This window comes from Sorex araneus, chromosome 4 (genome assembly GCF_027595985.1).
Source record: "Sorex araneus isolate mSorAra2 chromosome 4, mSorAra2.pri, whole genome shotgun sequence".
Classification (NCBI taxonomy): domain Eukaryota; kingdom Metazoa; phylum Chordata; class Mammalia; order Eulipotyphla; family Soricidae; genus Sorex; species Sorex araneus.
Window position 1 is genome coordinate 206,043,473 of NC_073305.1, and position 15,551 is coordinate 206,059,023.

General features: G+C 54.2%; 1 protein-coding gene across 1 annotated transcript; it reads right to left on the minus strand.

Moving 5' to 3' along the window:
- Window positions 1–2,715: 2,715 nt before the first annotated feature.
- On the minus strand, window positions 2,716–6,203 carry TUFM (Tu translation elongation factor, mitochondrial). The gene is made up of 10 exons (XM_004615837.2): window positions 5,900–6,203; window positions 5,591–5,785; window positions 5,066–5,232; window positions 4,822–4,926; window positions 4,560–4,724; window positions 4,319–4,451; window positions 4,127–4,231; window positions 3,879–4,030; window positions 3,674–3,793; window positions 2,716–3,070 (listed from the first exon to the last, which is right to left on the minus strand). The coding sequence occupies exons 1-10, from the start codon at window positions 5,940–5,942 to the stop codon at window positions 2,897–2,899; spliced, it is 1,359 nt and encodes a 452-aa protein (XP_004615894.1). The 5' UTR covers window positions 5,943–6,203; the 3' UTR covers window positions 2,716–2,896.
- Between the last annotated feature and the right edge of the window lie 9,348 nt (window positions 6,204–15,551).

Below are 15,551 nucleotides of genomic sequence, written 5' to 3' on the forward strand. Positions count from 1 at the left end.
GCATGAGCCAGGAATGACCCCTGTGCATTGCCGGGTGTGACCCAAAAAGCAAAAAAAAAAGTATACCACTGAGCCACATGCTATTTTGGTACCTCCAATCTGGACAAAGCTAGAGAAAGCTGACAGAGACTACTACAGGAAGAGTAAAAGGAGAAGTTCTGAGGTGAGGGTGGACCTGGGAATTGATCACGGGCTTGAGGAAAGGAGAGTTCCGTGGAGGTGAGTGAAAAAGCAAACAGGTTTTCATCAGCTGCTGAAAATGGGCAGGCGGGGGCATTCATGGAAGAAAGGCCTTTGGTTGGGTGTGGATGCTTGATGTGAGATCTAGGTCTGCAGTACTGAGGCCAGATAGTGGGGTTTACTGGGATAGGTGGGTAGGTGGGTGGGCTTGCTCAGCAATGCTCAGGGATATCTCCTGGTTGGCTTGGTGGAGGCCAACACGGGATGCTGGGGATAGAAACCAGGCTGGGCACGTCCAAGTGCCCACCTGCTGTACTAGCTCTCTGGCCCCAAGGTGGGTCTTGCTGCTTTATTGAAGGGTTGCAGGTTGTATCTTACACTCATAAAAGCAGAAATGGGGGCGAGGGTTAGTCAGTGGGAAAACTCATACATAAGACTATGAAGTCCATCCCTGGTCCTTCAAAGAACAAACAAGCAGAAATGGAAGGCAACAATTATTTTTCCCCCTTTGGGCCACACCCGGCAATGCTCAGGCGTTACTCCTGGGTCCAGACTGAGGAATTACTCCTGGCGGTGCTCGGGGGACCATATGGGTTGCTGGAAATCAAACCCAGGTTGGCTGCGTGCAAGGCAAACGGCCTACCCACTGTGCTATCGCTCCAGCCCCCGGGAACATAGTCTTAAGTCAGTTCTAGTGACCTTTCAGCCTTACTTTGGTATTCGGGGTGTGTGTGCTCCATCCAGGTGCTCAGGGTTTCGTGTGGCTCCAGCGCCAGCGCCCAGGGCCTTCCACGTGCAAAGCGTGTGCTCTACAGCCGGGGGCCCTGGCCCCGGCCACAGCTAGACAAGTCTCCTCGCAAGTATGTCTTTGTGACCTGCTCTCTTGACTGACTTCTGCTCTAGAAAACAAGTTCTAAACCTGCAGGACGGCTCTTTTTTTTTTGCTTTTGGGTCACACCCGGCGATGCACAGGGGTTACTCCTGGTTCTACACTCAGGAATTACTCCTGGCGGTGCTCAGGGGACCATATGGGATGCTGGGATTCGAACCCAGGTTGGCCATGTGCAAAGCAAATGTCACCCGCTGTGCTATTGCTCCAGCCCCTGCAGGACAGCTCTTGCTTGAAGCCGAGCCAAATTGCCTGTCTCTGGTCACTTGTTTCAGGGCTGTCACGAGTCAGATTGGGGGGCCGGAGCAATATAGTATAGCAGGGAGGGCATTTGCCTTGCACACAGATGACCCAGGTGTGATCCCCAGCACCCCATATGGTCCCGAAGACTGTCAGGAGTGATTCCTGAGACAGAGCCAGGAGTAACCCCTGAGCATCGATAGGTGTGACCCAAAAAGGGAAAAAAGTCGTTGGAAGACGGTGTCCATTACCTACTGAATGTCTTTTTTCAGGTTTTTTTTGGGGGGTAATGAGCATTTCAACTCATTTTCAGGTTTTTTAAAATTATTTTACTCCTATTGCCTCCCTCCCCATTTTAAGTACAAAAATAGCTGGGTCTAGAGATGAAATGCCTCCTCAATAATCAGTAGAACAGCCTCATTTCAACCAAAAGAAGTGTGCTAGACACTAGAGCTAAGTGCGTGCTGGTTAAGGTGATAACCAGATCTCTTCCTGGTAACGAGTACTACCTACTGAAGCATTTTGCTAAGTGATCACATAAAGCTTATAGATTAGCTTTTTCCTTTGGCTTCTTTTCCCTTCGTTGAGTTACAGCATTACTAACAGCTTTTAAAAATAGGAGCGAAGACTTGAAACCCTGGCCTGGCTGTCCCCAAGCACTCCTGGGGGTGACCCTTGAGTAATGGAGCTGGAAGTAACACCAAGCACAGAGGGTGGCACCAAAACAAAACAAGGATCTCGGGTCAGTAAGGCTCAAGTGGTAGAGCACAGGCAAAGATGCCAGACCCAGTCCTGCACGGCCCCCTTAGGACACCAGATGGACCTGACCCGCGCCCTCCACCCCTTTACCCTAGCTGAACCAGAGAAGTTGGTTGTTGTTGTTGTTTTTTGCTTTTTGGGTCACACCCAGCGATGCTCAGGGGTTACTCCTGGCTGTGCTCAGGAATTACTCCTGGCAGCGCTAGATGGACCATATGGGATGCTGGGGATCGAGCCCGGGTTGGCGGTGCAGACGCCCTCCCCACTGTACTATCTCTCTGGCCCCCAGAGAACTGCTTTTGGGTAACGCTTACTCCTGCCTCCGTGTTGAGGCCATCAGTCCTACTGGGCTCCGGGGAGCTAGAGAGCACACCTGGGTCACCTGTGTGCAAGGAGAGTGTACTATTGCTCTGGCCCCGAGGCTGGAAGGGGTGAATCTTGGGGGACCCACACCCAGTGGTGACCAAGGGTGGAGCTGGAAATGAAACAGTCAGCCACACGTAAGGAGGTGCCTTCCTGCCTCCAGGGTCTCTCCAGCCCCACACACTCGGCTCTGGGGTAACTCCCAGGCTGACATCACCTGTGCTGGTCTTGTCTTTCTACACACCTCACCCACTCCGACCTGTACAGAAGACTCAGGCGGGCTTACCATTCACAGAGGTTTATTGCCCTCCCTCCCCTGGCAGGCCGCCTAGCGCCCTCACGCGGGCCGCCACGTCAGTCTAACTGCACTCTACCAGGCTGCAGCTGCGCCCGGGGGAGGGGCACCAGAAGCAGGGCCGAACCCCGGCCGGCACGAACGCGAGAGTCTGAGCTTGAGGTCCAAACTCAGCTCCACTTGATGTTCTTGTCGTCTTCGGTCATGGCGGGCGTCTCCGTGACGAGGCCTGTGCCGATGGTTCGGTTGCCATCCCGCAAGGTGAAACGCTGGCCCTTTTCTAGGACCATGGGCTGCCGTAAAATCAGCGTGAGCTTCAGGTCCTCCCCAGGCATGGCGAGCTCCTGCAGGGGGCAGAGAGGGCCCGTGCATGGCCATCAGGGTGCCTTCACCCCGTGACCGGGCTACGCAGGCTCACACAGAAAAGACGGCAGTGATTCTGCACACACAAACGCAGAGGGGCGGAGTGTAGGTATACGGTGCCTGCTGCATGCAGCTGGCCCGGGTTCCCTGAGCACCACGCCAGAAATGACACGGCTGGGTCTGGCCCAACACCAGCAACCCCTGTCCCCCGCCCCCCCCCCCCCCCCCGGCCCCAGCAGAGAAGAAAGAGCGTTCCTAATTCACACAAATGCTGAGGGGACTTTAGTTTACACAGGTTTTTTAGGCACAGGACCAAGAGATGCGTAGAACTGCATTTCATACGCTTCTAAGTATTTGGGACGTCTACGGGCATACCGGAAAACCCTATCGGGGAAGTCTTGGCGGGTAATGACAGGATCGCTCTTTCAGCTGCAGAGTAACGGATCCTAAACCCAGACTCTTTCACCACTGGGGTGCTCAACCGCATACACCAGCACCTCTACCTGAGAAGTTGCCCTTGGGAGGGACGCGAAGCTGGTACTAAGAGTGCCCCTCCCGGCCACCCGCCCTTCGGCCCACCGTACCTTCCCCGGAGGCAAGAGGACGCGGCAGGCCATGTCCCACGTCAGGGAGAACATGAGCGGCATGAAGTGGGACACAAAGGGCTTGTGGCGGCCACCCTCCTCCTTGCTGAGGATGTAGACCTGGAAGAGAAGGACGGCGGTGGAGCTGCGCTGGGCGCCCACGGCCCAGCTACAGGCTCCTCGGGGCCCGGCCCGGAGGCCTTACCTGGGCCTCCACCTTTTGATGGGTCTGGACGGAACCGGGCTTGGCCATGACGAGGCCACGCCGAAGGTCCTCCCGCTTCAAGCCTCGGACCAGCGCACCAAGATTGTCTCCCGCCTCCGCCCTCTCCAGGCTCTTGTGGAACATCTCGATGCCTACGGGGCCGAGAGACACGCATGCAGGGGCGTCCCGAGGCCGGGGGGAGGCCCTCCTGGAGCCAGCCCCTGGGGTCCCCGGCTTCCTTTCCATACCTGTCACCACAGTGCGGATGTTCTTGCTGTGTCCCAGGAACTCGCACTCATCCCCCTTCTTCAAGATGCCACGCTCCAGCGTCCCCGTCACCACGGTGCCCCGCCCTGGGAGTAAACAGGCCAGGGCATGAGGGACACCGGGCCAGGCTGCTGCTAGGAGGACAGAGGGGCTGGACTAAGCACGGTCCTCACCAGGGATCGAGTAGACGGACTCGACGGGCAGCAGGAAGGGCTTCTCCAGGTCGCGCACGGGCACCGGAATGTAAGTGTCCACCGCGTCCAGCAGCTTCTGCACGGACTTCACGCCAAGCTCCGGGTCCCGTTGCTACGGGGGGGGCAGCAACAGGACTCTGCCATTTCCACGCCGTTGCCCTTACGTCCCCAGAGCCCCTCCCCAGGATGTCCACCCAGCCCCTGCTGCCCCGCTCTCCACCTCAAGGGCACAGAGGGCAGAGCCCACGATGACTGGGGTCTCCTCCCCTTTGTAGCCAAACTCGGTGAGCAGTTCCCGGATCTCCAGCTCCACCAGCTCCACCATCTCAGCGTCCTGGACGGCGTCTGCCTTGTTCACGTACACCACGATGTGCTCCACTCCAATCTAGGCGAGGGAGGGGGACAGTCGGCGGAGGAGGGATCCGAAGTTGGTCTCCAGTGGCCCAGCTGCCCGGCCTGCCTTTCCCACCTCTCCCCAGTACCTGTTTGGCCAGTAGTAAGTGCTCTCTTGTCTGGGGCATGGGGCCGTCATTGGCTGCCACCACCAGGATGCAGCCATCTAGCGGGGCAGTGCCCGTGATCATATTCTGAGTGGGGAGCGGAAGCGAACAAGGGTCAGAAACTGGCCCAGCGTTCCCAGCCATTCCCCAACCAGACCTGCAGCCGGGGTATCCCAGACCCTCTCCTCTAGTCCCGCCAGGCCTCCGGACAGCAGACAACGCTCACCTTGACATAATCTGCGTGCCCGGGGCAGTCTGTGTGGGCATAGTGGCGGGCTGCCGTGCTGTACTCCACGTGAGCGGCATTGATGGTGATGCCTCGGGCTCGCTCCTCCGGGGCATTGTCAATTTCCTCGTATTTCTTGAACTTGGCCCCACCTCCCTCGGCTAAAACTAAGGGCGGGAACAGGAACACACCCCTCAGTGGAGCTCCAGCAGCGGAGGCGGAGGCGCGGTCACCCCCAGGGCCCTTCCACCTGAACCAGTCTGGAAGATGCACACTGCAGTGACCCCGCCCTCCACCGCTCCCCACCCCTCGGCCTCTGGGGGTGGAGGAGCCAGAACTGTTATACTAGGGGTAAAGGGCGGCGAGGCCGTTTTGGACACTGATACATGCATTACAAAGTTCCTGCCTCCTGCACCTTCCAGTCCGCCGCGCGCGACCGCGGGGACCACATCGAGCGTCCACGGGCCACGCTGCTGGCCCCCGGGCCCCCCTGCAGAGCCCGCGCTGCCGGGCGCCCCTGCTCACTTTTCGTGATGGCCGCGGTCAGCGTGGTCTTGCCGTGGTCCACATGGCCGATGGTGCCCACGTTCACGTGCGGCTTGTCGCGCACATAGGTCTTCTTGGCCTCCACCGCCAGGCCACGGCACAGGACGGGCAGCGCCGGGGCCCGCCGCGGCCGCAACAGACCCTGCAGCAGAGGGGTCGAGCTGGTGCCCAGACCTGCAGGGGCAGCGGCCGCGAGTCAGGGCGCGGGTGGGAATGCGGGCCGCCCCCCCCCGCCCCACGACCCCCACGTGTCCCCGGGCCGCCCGCCCCCTCCCCCCCGGCCCTCACCGCTGAAAAGGGGCGTCGCGCGCAGCAGCGTGGTGGCCGCCATCTCGGTGGTGCTCGCGCCGGGGTACCGAGTACAGGGTACCGGGTACCGGGCACCGGATGCCGCGCGTGCACCGAGAAAAGGGCACTCGCGACCGGAGGTCACTTCCGGCGGAAGTGAGTCTGGGAGGGCAAGTCTGGGCGCCTCTAGCCACCAGTTTCTATGCCCATCTCAGCCGACTTCCGGGTCCGGGACAAGACGTCCAGGAAGGTAGGTGCTGGCGTGGACGAGGCGGAGAAGGTGGCGGGTTTCCACACGCCTCGGGCTGTGAGGCGCTCTGGCGGCGTCGGCGAGGGGCCTGGTGGGGACGGGAGTGGGGGGGGGGGTGTTTGTGCTAGTCCAGCGTCCCATAATGCACCGCTGTCGCAAAGGCTCATGGGCTTTGTAGTTCCCGGGGCGCTGCGCGGCTTTGCCCCTAGGGTGGGAGTTTCGTGTTACTACGCCGGGGGGCTGGAAGTTGATGGGCCGCACCCCCCGGGAGGTAGGAGCGACCTGCGTGGACTGCTCCGGAGCATCCCAGCTCCGAATCCCCGTGTGGGTCTGGGGAGCGATCTGGTGCAGCTGGAGGTGGGACCACAGCCTACGGCCCGGCCGAAAGGAGCAGCCTCCCGAGCCCCCCCACCGATGCAGCGTTGAGTGGGACCCCTCGCACCTGGGACTCCTCGCCCCGCCGAGCCTTTGTCTTCTTACCTGTAACTAGGGAGATTCTGAAATCTGGCCCTGCGAGGGGCATGAGCCAAGCAGGAGGGAGGCAGGGGCCGGCCCCGGTTCCCCTGCCTACCCCTAAGCGCCTGTGCTGCCACCTCGCACGTGCAGGCGGACCCCAGAGAGAAACACCGCACCCCGCGAAGCCTCCCTGCCGCCCAGGAGTGCTTCTCTCACCCTCGCCCCCGCACCTGGTGTGACAGTGAGGATCTGAGCTCGGCTGCCTTTAAGGGTAAACTGTCATTCTTGTTTCCTGCTGGTCCCAGCAGGCTGAGGCACCCAGCGATTGTGCAATAGATGTCTGTTGAATGAATGAATGAATGAATGAACAAATGAATGAATGAATGCTCAGATAATCACACGCATCATTGCATCTCAGCTTCTAGCCTTTGCCCCGGGAGAAAAAGAGCAGTTGTTTAATGTTGATCAATGTTCCCTACACTTAGGGAGCTAAAGAGATGGTCCAGTGGGCAGAGAGCTTGGCCAACCCAACTTCGTTCCCTTGCAAGCTGCATATAGTTCCCTGAGCACTGCCAGGAATGATCTCTGAGCCAAAAAAAAAAAAAAAAGTGAATGATGGAAATGGGGATCTCTGGGTGTGGCAAAAAAGAAAAAAAAATGAAAACAACAATGTTCCCAGTACTCATCAGGTCCTACTCAATAGACAGTGTCAGTTTCAGTGTTTTAGAGGCTAAAATATATAAAAAGCATATATTATCCATCTTAATAGTTGTTAATTTGATAAAAAGACTGGCAAGTTTTCAGCTTTTGGGATCACACCTGGTGGTGCTCAGGGGTTACTTCTGGCTCTATGCTCAGGAATTACTCCTGGAAGTGCTCCAGGCACCAAAGAGATGGCAGGGATCACACATGGTTGGCTGTGTGCAAAGCAAGCACCCAACCCACGGTGCTATCCCTCTGGCCCCAATACTGAGCTTTTTTTTCTTTTTCTGCTTTTTAGGTCACACCTGGTGACGCACAGGGGTTACTCCTGGCTCTGCACTCAGGAATTACCCCTGGCAGTGCTCAGGGGACCATATGGGATGCTGGGGATCGAACCCGGGTCGGCCGAGTACAAGGCAAACGCCCTACCCGCTGTGCTATTGCTCCAGACCCAATACTGAGCTTTTTAAAGGCTTTAAAGGACGGTTCTCAGTGGGTGCTGCAGCACCTATTGCAGTGGTTTGAGTCCAGGGGATGCTCAGAAAGCTAGAGTTGGAGACACGGGGAGGAGTGTGGGGGGTGGGCAGAAGAGGCCAGAGGGCAGAGAAAGTGTGGAGCTCCTGGGAGTCGCATGTACTAGGAATCTTGGCTTACATGTTCTTGAATGTACCAGTTCCAGCTGGTTTAAGCAGGAAAGCACTTTGGGTCAGGGTCCTGGGTAGCTTGCAAACGGCCTCCAAGCCACAGAGCTGAGCTGGCTCGATAGGGGAACCGATGCCACTGCCACCAGGACTGAATTCCAGGACTTAGGTTTGTCTGTCACAGCTTTTGCTATTGGCATTGAAGCCACTTCTGCATCCAAAGAGTGTCCTCACTGAGCTGGAGAGGTAGTACAGAGGTCCGTCATCATGTAAAGGTTCCCCCCCCACGCCCGCCCAAAGCAAGAGCAGGAGTGAGCCCTGAGCACAGGCATGCGCCCTGAGCACCACCGGCTGTGGCCCCAAACCCTCGCACCAAAAGAAGAAATTGGAAATTGGTCTTACGGCCTCCAGAGCCCAGAGGCGGGCACAGATTCACCAGCCTGGGTCTATCCTGGGTTTGGGGGGCGCCCTTGCATCCCCAGCCCCATCACTCAATCACTCACGTGCTTCTTCGCACCAGAGGAGGCCGGGAGATAAAGCCTCACTTTTTTGTTTTTTGCTTTTTGGGTCACACCCGGCATATACACAGGGGTCATTCCTGGCTCTGCACTCAGGAATTACCCCTGGTGGTGCTCAGGGGACCCTATGGGATGCTGGGAATCGAACTTGGGTCGGCTGTGTGCAAGGCAAATGCCCTACCCGCTGCGCTATCGCTTCAGCCCCCGGTAAAGTTTCACTTTGATGCTGGGAAGCTAGCTGGGTAGCAGGGAAGTTTTCCAGGTGGCCAATCTTACCCTGTGGCCATTGTCATTCCCAGCTATGCCCAGTGTGGCTTAGGGTAGCAGGATTCTTGGCCTGACCATGATTGGGAAGTGAATGGAGTGGGCCCTGCCTTACAGTGGCCCGGGGCACCGAGGCAGGGTGCAAGTGATGTGGGCCAAAGGAGGCTGGCCAGTGACTGACGAATAGCAGGCGCAGGGACAAAGGACATCAAAACGTTGTGACTTTAGGAGGCCGTGAGTTCGAGTGGAGGAGAGGGATGCTTTATATGATGAGTCCAAAATCAGACAACCTTGGGGGCTGGAGCAATAGCACAGCGGGGAGGGCGTTTGCCTTGCATGTGGCCAACCTGGGTTGATTCCCAGCATCCCATATGGTCCCCTGAGCACGGCCAGAGGTTCCTGAGTGCAGAGCCAGGAGTAACCCCTGTGCATCACTGGGTGTGACCCAAAAAGCAAAAAAAAAAAAAAAAGGTCAGACGACCTTGGAGCCAGAGAGTACAGTGGAGAGGGCGCCGACCTTGCATGAGGCTGACCCTGCTTCAGTTACTGGCACCCCAGGTAACTCTGTGATCCTGGAGCTGGTCAGGTGTAGCCCCCCCAAACAAGATCAGATAACCTGTGTCCCCCCTGCTTTGTGCCAGCCTCAGGCACTCAGCTCTGTTTCTAGGGGTCCAGTGCTCCTCGCCCGGGCTTTGTTTAGGCTTCAGTATGCATCTCCTTTGGGGCATGGCCAGGAAATGGGTCAGAGGAACTCTCGGGGGGGTAGGGTGGGAGATGCTCCCAGGAAGGAGGCATTGGGCCAGGAGGAAGTACATCCTCGGTGTGCACAGGACTCTGGGCACTGCCGGTTACAGCCCTGAAGGTCACACTGGGAGGTCCATCCCCCCAAAAGGAGGAGAGCACGCAGGGGCCTGAGCAGACCCCACTCTGCGAGGCCACAAGTTCCAGCCCTGGCACAGCCCCACGTTGCTGAGGGCAGCCCCCAGCACACTGCCACAGAAGTGGGTTTGGGCACCGCCACCCAGTAGGGGTACCACAACAATGATGACAGTGACAGCCCCAGTAAGGGGCATGGAAGTGGCGCTCTCAGCCGCCTCTCTGTGCCGGCACTCAGTCATTAAAAGCAGCAGCAGGGCTGGAGCGATAGCACAGTGGGTAGGGCGTTTGCCTTGCTCGAGGCAGACCTGGGTTCGATTCCCAGCATCCCATAGGGTCCCCCAAGCACTGCCAGGAGTAATTCCTGAGTGAAGAGCCAGGAGTAACCCCTGAGCATCGCTGGGTATGACCCAAAAAGCCAAAAATATTAAAAATAAATAAATAAAAGCAGCAGGAGACTTGAAAGACGGGACACTGCTTGTCTGTATGCTGGGAACTCCCGCGCCCATCTTGTTCCCAGTTGATGTGATAAAGCCAAAAACCAGCCGAGGGCAAAGGGCAGAGGAGCCTGGAAGTCGGGAGTCCTTTGGCACGAGATGACAGGTCCTTACTCAGGCCACGCTGTCTGGTTTGCAGCCAGACAGGCCCTGACAGGTCCCGAGCTGTGGGCTGAACCCGGTTTCCTTTCCCCAGAGTTGTGGGTGCTGATCCCACACTGGAACTGTGACTGAGCCTTTGATGACCATGCCAGGCTGTGACTCCGGATGTTCCTTCTGCTGGGTGAAGTCTGTGGCTGGTGAATTCTCTCTCTATAAAGCAGTTATAAGAGGGGCCAGAGTGATAGTATAGCATGGAGGGCTTTTTTGGATCATATCTGGCGATGCTCAGGGGTTACTCCTGGCTCTACACTCAGGAATTACTCCTGGTGGTGCTTGGGGGACCACCTGGGATGACGGCAATCGAACGCAGGTCGGCCAGATGCAAGGCAAACACCCTTCTTGCTGTATTATCGCTCCAGCCCAAAGTTTAAAACTTTTAAAAGAAAAAAAAAGATATCATTTGAGCCATATCTGAAGTTATTTTTCCTCTTGATTCTGTAAACCAATGCACATAATTGGCTTTCATCTTTAAGCCACATTAAGTAGACGTTTCTGTTACCTGTAGCAGGAAACATCCTGTGGATTATTCCCCTGTTTCTGGAAGAACTTGCTTCCCTTTCACGCCATGCTTAAGTCTGGGACTAAACCTCCCCCCTTTCCCGAACTTTACTCCTCCATCACTTCCCTGTGCTTCCTCCCTGCCCCCTTTGGCTTCTAACCCCAGAATCCGCCCTTATTCATGATACAAACCCGCCAACCTTCCCACTCTCACCGGCCACCGCCCTCCACCTCTCTGTATTTTGGCCAAACTATGTAGAACATTCAGCTCCTCTTTCTCACTCTCATCTGCTCCTCCACTGCCATTGGCTTCAACTCCACCTTTCCAAATCACACGTCAGTGTCGCCCAGACACTGGAATCATCCGTGTTTTTTTTTTCCCCCTTGGTGGTGTTGGGAGGTGGGAGGGGGCACAGGGCTACATCCAGCGATGCCCAGGGGTTACTTCTGACTTTGCACTTAGGAGTTACTCCTGGTGGTGCTCAGGGGACCATATGGGATGCCAGGGATCAAACCCTGGCCGACCACGTGCAAGACAAACACTCTCCCTGCTGTACTATCTCTGGCCCACCGGTGTCTTCTCTAGGAGCCAGTGGCATTGCCCTGGAGCTTCCCTTTTGTAGGGGCCACATCTGGGGTGGAGCTCTTGGAACCGTGTGGTGCTGGGGCTCAAACTGGGGTGCCCCTACACAGAGCATGTGCTATAGCCCTTTGAGCCCTCCCTGGATCCCTGGACCCCTTTTCTTTTTTGTGGTACTCATGAGACCATCTGGGACACCAGGGATCAAACCCAGGTCAGCTGTATACAAGGCAAACACCCAACCCGCTGTACTATCTCTCAGCCCCTCCGCACTGTTTTGAAGAGTCCTCAGGGAACTGAGGGCTTGACTGTGTCGGAAGTGCCTGGCACCTAACATCTCCTAGGTAACAGATGCCACTACGTGAAAGGCCTAGCTCCCGAGACATCCAGGGTACCCCAGGGTGGGGTGGGTCAGCCCAGGGCCCACCCATACAGAGCGCCAACAGCCACTTGCTCCCACAGCGCAAAATCACCACCACGCCTCTGGCTGGACTCCAGTGTCTCAGGACTGAGCTTCATCCAGAAATTAACTGAAAATTCAGGGATGAGGGTCTTTGTAATTGAAATCTCCAGGCTTTCTCAGGGTCGAACGGGCTACCTTCCCCCCCACCTCCTTATACTTCCAGAAGCCCAGGCAGCTGCACCCTAACAATGCCACCCATCTAAAAATTTTTTTTTTTAGCTTTTATTTATTTATTTATTTATTTTAATTTATTTATTTTTAATTAGAGAATCACCGTGAGGGTACAGTTACAGATTTATACACTTTTGTGCTTATACTTCCCTCATACAAAGTTTGGGAACCCATCCCTTCACCAGTGCCCATTCTCCACCACCCGTAAACCCAGTGTCCCTCCCACCCTCCCCAATCCCATCTCCCCCCCACCCCACCCTGCCACTGTGGCAGGGCATTCCCTTCTGTTCTCTCTCTCTAATTAGCTGTTGTGGTTTGCAATAAAGGTGTTGAGTGGCCGCTGTGCTCAGTCTCTAGCCCTCATTCAGCCCGCAACTCCCTTCCCCCACATGGCCTTCGACTACAATGTAGTTGGTGATCGCTTCTCTGAGTTGACCTTTCCCCGGAACGTGAGGCCAGCCTCGAAGCCATGGAGTCAACCTCCTGGTACTTATTTCTACAGTTCTTGGGTGTTAGTCTCCCACTCTGTTATTCTATATACCATAGATGAGTGCAATCTTTCTATGTCTGTCTCTCTCTTTCTGACTCATTTCACTCAGCATGAAACTTTTCTTTTTTTTTTTTTTTTTTTTTTTTTTTTGCTTTTTGGGTCACACCTGGCGATGCACAAGGGTCACTCCTGGCTCTGCACTCAGGAATTACCCCTGGCGGTGCTCAGGGGACCATATGGGATGCTGGGAATCGAACCCGGGTCGGCCGCGTGCAAGGCAAACGCCCTACCCGCTGTGCTATCACTCCAGCCCCAGCATGAAACTTTTCATGCCCATCCACTTGACTACAAAATTCTTGACCTCCTTTTTTCTAACAGCTGCATAGTATTCCATTGTATAGATGTACCAAAGTTTCCTCAACCAGTCATCCGTTCTGGGGCATTCGGGTTTTTTCCAGATTCTGGCTATTGTAAACAGTGCTGCGATGAACATACATGTGCAGATGTTGTTTCGATTGTACTTTTTTGCCTCTCTGGGATATATTCCCAGCAGTGGTATTGCTGGGTCAAATGGGAATTCAATATCTAATTTTTTGAGAGTCGTCCAAATTGTTTTCCAGAAGGGCTGAACCAGTCGGCATTCCCACCAGCAGTGAAGAAGGGTCCCTTTCTCCCCACATCCTCTCCAACAGCGGTTGCTTTTGTTCTTTTGGATGTGTGCTAGTCTCTGTGGTGTGAGGTGGTATCTCAAAGTTGTTTTGATCTGCATCTCTCTGATGATTAGTGATGCAGAGCACTTTTTCATGTGCCTTTTGGCCATTCGTATTTCTTCCTTGGTAAAGTTTCTGTTCATTTCTTCGCCCCATTTTTTGATGGGGTTGGATGTTTTCTTCTTGTAGAGTTCAACCAGTGCTTTATATACCATTGATATCAACCCCTTATCTGATGGGTATTGTGTAAATATCCTTTCCCATTCTGTGGATAGTCTTTGTATTCTGGTCACTATCTCTTGCGGTGCAGAAGCTTTTTAGTTTAATGTAGTCCCATTTGTTGATCTCTGTTTTTACTAGATTGCTTAGTTCCGTGTCACCTTTGAAGATACCTTTATCTTCAATATCGTGGAGGGTTTCACCCATCTAAAAATTTAACTCCTGCTGTGACACCGTTAAAAATTCTGGACTTGGGGCTTGAGTGATAGCACAGTGGGTAGGGCATTTGCCTTGCATGCGGCCGACCCGGGTTTGGTTCCCAGCATCCCATATGGTCCCCTGAGCACAGCCAGAGGTAATTCCTGAGTGCAGATCCAGGAGTGACCCTTGAGCATCGCTGGGTGTGACCCAAAGCAAAAGCAAAAAAAAAAAATTCTGGACTTAGGGGCTGGAACGATAGCACAGCAGGTAGGGCGTTTGCCTTGCACGCAGCCAACCTGGGTTCGATTCCCAGTATCCCTTATGGTCCCCCGAGCACCGCCAGGAGTAATTCCTGAGTGCATGAGTCAGGAGTAACCCCTGAGCATTGTTGGATGTGACCCAAAAAAAGCCCCCCCCCCCAAAAAAATTGTGGATTTCCTGAAGCACCCAGTCGTGCAACATCTCCAAATTCTGTAACACTGATAATCCAGTAGTAGCACATAGAATTGGATGGGATGTGACATAGAAGGCATCCAGTCTCAACAAGCCAAATAGTAGCACAAAAGGCTAAGCCCATATCAACAATAAGTAATCTTTTATACAAAGACTTAATGTCTGCATGGTGAGATACAGTTTACACTCATTTTCTTCTAAGAAAATGTTTTTTTTTTCTTTTTGGGTCACACCCAGCGATGCTCAGGGGTTACTCCTGGCTTTGCACTCAGGAATTACTCCTGGCGGTGCTTGGGGGACCATATGGGATGCCGGGGATCGAACCCGGGTTGGCCGCGTGCAAGGCAAACACCCTACCCGCTGTGCTATCGCTCCGGCCCCAGAAAATATGTTTTGATCATTCTGTTAGCAATTTATTGATAACAAGCAACATAAATTATCATAGACCTGGGGCTGGAGCGATAGCACAGCGGTTGGGCGTTCGCCTTCCATGCAGCCGACCCGAGTTCGATTCCTCTGCCCCTCTTGGAGAGCCTGGCAAGCTACCGAGAGTATCTAGCCCGCGCGGCAGAGCCTGGCAAGCTACCCGTGCGTATTGGATATGCCAAAAAGAGTAACAATAAGTCTCTCAATGAGAGACGGTACTGGTGCCCGCTTGAACAAATCGATGAGCAATGGGGTGACAGCGACAGCGATCATAGACCTGTCATGGAGGCAGGTTTGAGGGGTGGTTGGGAAAATTGGAGATAATGGTGAGGGAAGATGACAGTGTGGTGGGGTTGGTCCTGGAATATTGAATGCCTATAAAAGATCATCATGAACGAGTTTGCAAACCACAGTGTTATATAAAATGTAGGGAGAAAATTTACATAAGTATTCCTTACCTATTTCGTGTAAATTCCAAAATATATTGGCACAGAATTTCTTTAACATTTTTATTAATGATACATAAGGCATGATTATTATCCTAATGAGGTCCAAATATAAAATAAAGTTTAATGCAATATATCTTCAATTCCAGAGTTGAAAACTTACTTATGTAAATGAGAAGTACTTTATTATATTGTATTAAAGGGTTTTATTTTCCTTGTTTACACAGGTTGAAATCATATAGCAATCACAAATTGGGCTCTTTTATGATTTATTTTATGATTATTCCTTTTGCCATTTCTTACATTTTTGTTGGAACAAATAAAATAAAGTAAGTGTGTTATGTGCCTAAGGGGGCAGGTTGGGGATGGGAAGGAAAATGGGGATATTGGTCACACTGGTGGTGTTGGAACACTAAATGCCTGAAACAACTGTGTAATGAACAACCTTGTAAATCACGGTGTTTTAAATAAAAATAAAAATTTTTTTTAACAAAAGGGGAAAAAAAAAGAGCGAAGCTCCCTTGTTTATGAATAAACCTGCGCTAGGACCTGCCTCTGGAGAGCCCCTGAGCGGTGAAGCTGACTCAGCCCCGGCCTGCGGGCCTGTGGTCTCGCATGGGCTTCCTCCT

What these genes read in the sequence shown, in the direction of transcription:
- TUFM (XM_004615837.2), bottom strand. Translation starts at nt 5,942, where the DNA reads ATGGCGGCCACCACGCTGCTGCGCGCGACGCCCCTTTTCAGCG. An exon ending in CGCGACGCCCCTTTTCAGCG is followed by an intron (nt 5,786 to 5,899) that starts GTGAGGGCCGGG and finishes CTGCCCCTGCAG; the next exon opens with GTCTGGGCACCAGCTCGACC. An exon ending in ATCAAAAGGTGGAGGCCCAG is followed by an intron (nt 3,794 to 3,878) that starts GTAAGGCCTCCG and finishes CTTCTCTTCCAG; the next exon opens with GTCTACATCCTCAGCAAGGA.